Here is a 2,726-nt window from a genome sequence, read left to right on the forward strand (position 1 = left end):
GTCTCCATGTAAAAACATTGTTAATATTGTACGCCCTGTGTGTGTGTGTCTGTGTGTCCCCCCTCTCTACAGACCAGCTTGTTAACATTCCTCTCCGACATTGAGGACATCACCTCCACAACCACCATTGGCACCAGCTCCATCGTTATCATTTCCATTTCCAGCATCTTACCATTGTCTGTACAGCTGAGACAGACACACAGACGAAGATGAGTGTGTGTTCATGCTCACTGGCACCAGCCAGTCAGCCAATCATTCCCCACCACCACCACCTCTTACATGATACTGTTGTTGTTGTTGTTGTTGGTGGTGGTGGTGGTGGTGGTGGGGTCAGATGGCTGTAATGGTAAAGTGTTGTGTTTTTGTCAGGGATTTTACTGAACTGTTGTGAGTTCAAGACAAACCAGAGTTGATTTGGTTATTCATCTCTCTCTGGGCAATAATTACTAATTAACTACTGGAGTAGATTTAATTAATTAACTGTAACTACCACCACCATCACCACTACCACAGCAATCGTTGCAGTGGACATGTTGTGTATTAAATGACTGACCACCACCACCACCATTACTATAATTTCATCTTTTGTCTTTTCATTTCTCCATCTCTTATTGTTTATGTGTCAGTGTCTTTATTTCTACCTTGGGGGGGGGGGTCCCATAATATCAAATCCTGACATAATCTCACTTTGTTAGAAAAGAATGTTTTCTCTTTATTAATGTTTAACATTATCCTACATTTCACATCTCACATTTCACAAGCACCACCATTAGATTCCTTACAGCATGCCTGAGCTTTGTAATTTGTGCCAGTAATACACCAGGACACATTCCTCTTGTTGCCCTGTCAAAAACAAATGCCCACCACCACCACCAACGCCACCACTGTTGCTGCCAGTCTTTGTATAATTGTTGTTGTTGTTTCCAGCTGAGAAGAAAGAAGGTACCCAACAGAACAATCTCTACCCTCACCAACTGGACCCTACAGGAGCAAGTAAGTTATTTAGGAGCTGTTATGTGTTGTCTCTATTCTTCAGAGATTTTCTAGTTTCATTCACTTCCTTTAAAATGACATTCCAGCCATGACCATCATATCTTACAGTGAAGATTTCTTTATCCCGAGGGAAATGTGAAGGACATTCAGCTGCAGTTTCTATCATGTAAAATAACATTGTAGAGGTTGTATTCCCCCACCCCTCTAAATAACATTGATCCAAACCACTACGCTATAGCCTATACCATTCTAATAACCATCAACATTGGTAATGGACTCCACACTCGCCTTAACAAAATAATGACCACCACCTCCAACTACCTGTCAGGTTGCTAAGACTAAGTAATATACAAGAACAACACCCTAGAATTTACTATTGGAATACAACAGGGATTCATTCCATCTCCCATTTTTAAACCTGTCTTCACAACCTCACACACCCAGAAGAGTCATATCATCATCATCATCATCATTTAATGTCCATTTTCCATGCTGGCACGAGTTGAACAGTTTGCCAGGAGCTGGCAAGCCAGGGGACTACAACAAGCTCCAATTGTCAGTTTTGACATAGTTTTTATGGCTGGACGCTCTTCCCAACACCAACCAGGGCATCCAGCCCTACAAACCATGCCAGACCAGACAACTGGAGCTTGGTTTAGCCCTCCTAGAGCAATCCTTGAGCATCAGAAAGAAGCAACAAAGACACCAACAATACATTAAGACCCCCACCCACCATCCATGGATTAAGCTAATCCTTCTTCGTGGGGTGGGGTGGATAGGAAGCAGCTGTGCTCAAGACCTTCGCAATCTTTCTTTCCCCCTCCCCCAGTAGCATTAATACAATTAGTTGTACAGATGTGTGTTGAGCTGAACAGTGGCCTTAAAATAAAGGGTCCTTTCTTTGTCTTGAACCTGTCTGTCTGTCCCTTAAAATAAAGGGTCCTTTCTTTGTCTTGAACCTGTCTGTCTGTCCCTTAAAATAAAGGGTCCTTTCTTTGTTTTGAAGCTGAGCCCCGTTTCCTGCACCTGAGTAAGATGAAAAAAAAGTCAATCCCACGCCCGGTTGGAAGTTCCATAAGGTTTCGATGTCGAGCTAGTGGTAACCCACGGCCGGAGATACAATGGCTGAAGGATGGTCAGATGTGGACATCTGATAACATGGGCAACTATCAGGACAGTAGACTACGTTGGACGTTAAAGATTGATGACTTACGACAAGAGGACAGTGGTCAGTACACTTGTGTGGTCACTAACATCCATGGCACCATCAATTATACATATTCTCTAGAAGTTGTCGGTAAGTGAACACATCTTTCTTCAAATATACCTGTTCTCTGGGTGTCATTACATTTATTATTACATCTGTCATTACATCTGTCATTACACCTGTTTAGCTCTTTCTCTCTGGTCTTGGACATCTTTTCTCCTTTATCACATTTTTATTCCTGTCTCTCTAGGTTTAAGTGTCCCCATCACTATCATCATCATCACCTCCATCACCAACATCATCAACATCATCATCATCATCGTCATTACTGAAATTCGTATTAAAACTATTATTATTTCCTCTCTTCACAATCCTATTTGTGTTTTTCAGAAAAAGTTCAAAAAAAGCCGCAGTTACTACCACCACACCCCCTCAACCAAACAGCTCAAAGGGGGGAGCAAGCTTCATTCCAGTGTCATGTCAAAAGTGAAGTCCAACCTCACATAAAAGTAAGACATTACAACCT

The 2,726-nt window shown here is 42.0% G+C and overlaps 1 protein-coding gene across 3 annotated transcripts in view; it reads left to right on the plus strand.

Moving 5' to 3' along the window:
* The window catches only part of LOC106870470 (fibroblast growth factor receptor-like 1), a 127,043-nt gene that overhangs the window by 116,689 nt on the left and 7,628 nt on the right, over positions 1 to 2,726 (plus strand). For all 3 annotated transcript variants that reach the window (XM_014916572.2, XM_014916574.2, XM_014916573.2), the window contains exons 4-6: positions 928 to 993; positions 2,000 to 2,290; positions 2,591 to 2,709. In XM_014916572.2, coding sequence (XP_014772058.1) covers positions 928 to 993; positions 2,000 to 2,290; positions 2,591 to 2,709 — 476 coding nt within the window. The remainder of the gene's footprint in view (positions 1 to 927; positions 994 to 1,999; positions 2,291 to 2,590; positions 2,710 to 2,726) is intronic.

The sequence above is a fragment of the Octopus bimaculoides genome, chromosome 14 (assembly GCF_001194135.2).
Source record: "Octopus bimaculoides isolate UCB-OBI-ISO-001 chromosome 14, ASM119413v2, whole genome shotgun sequence".
In the NCBI taxonomy this organism is placed as follows: Eukaryota; Metazoa; Mollusca; class Cephalopoda; order Octopoda; family Octopodidae; genus Octopus; species Octopus bimaculoides.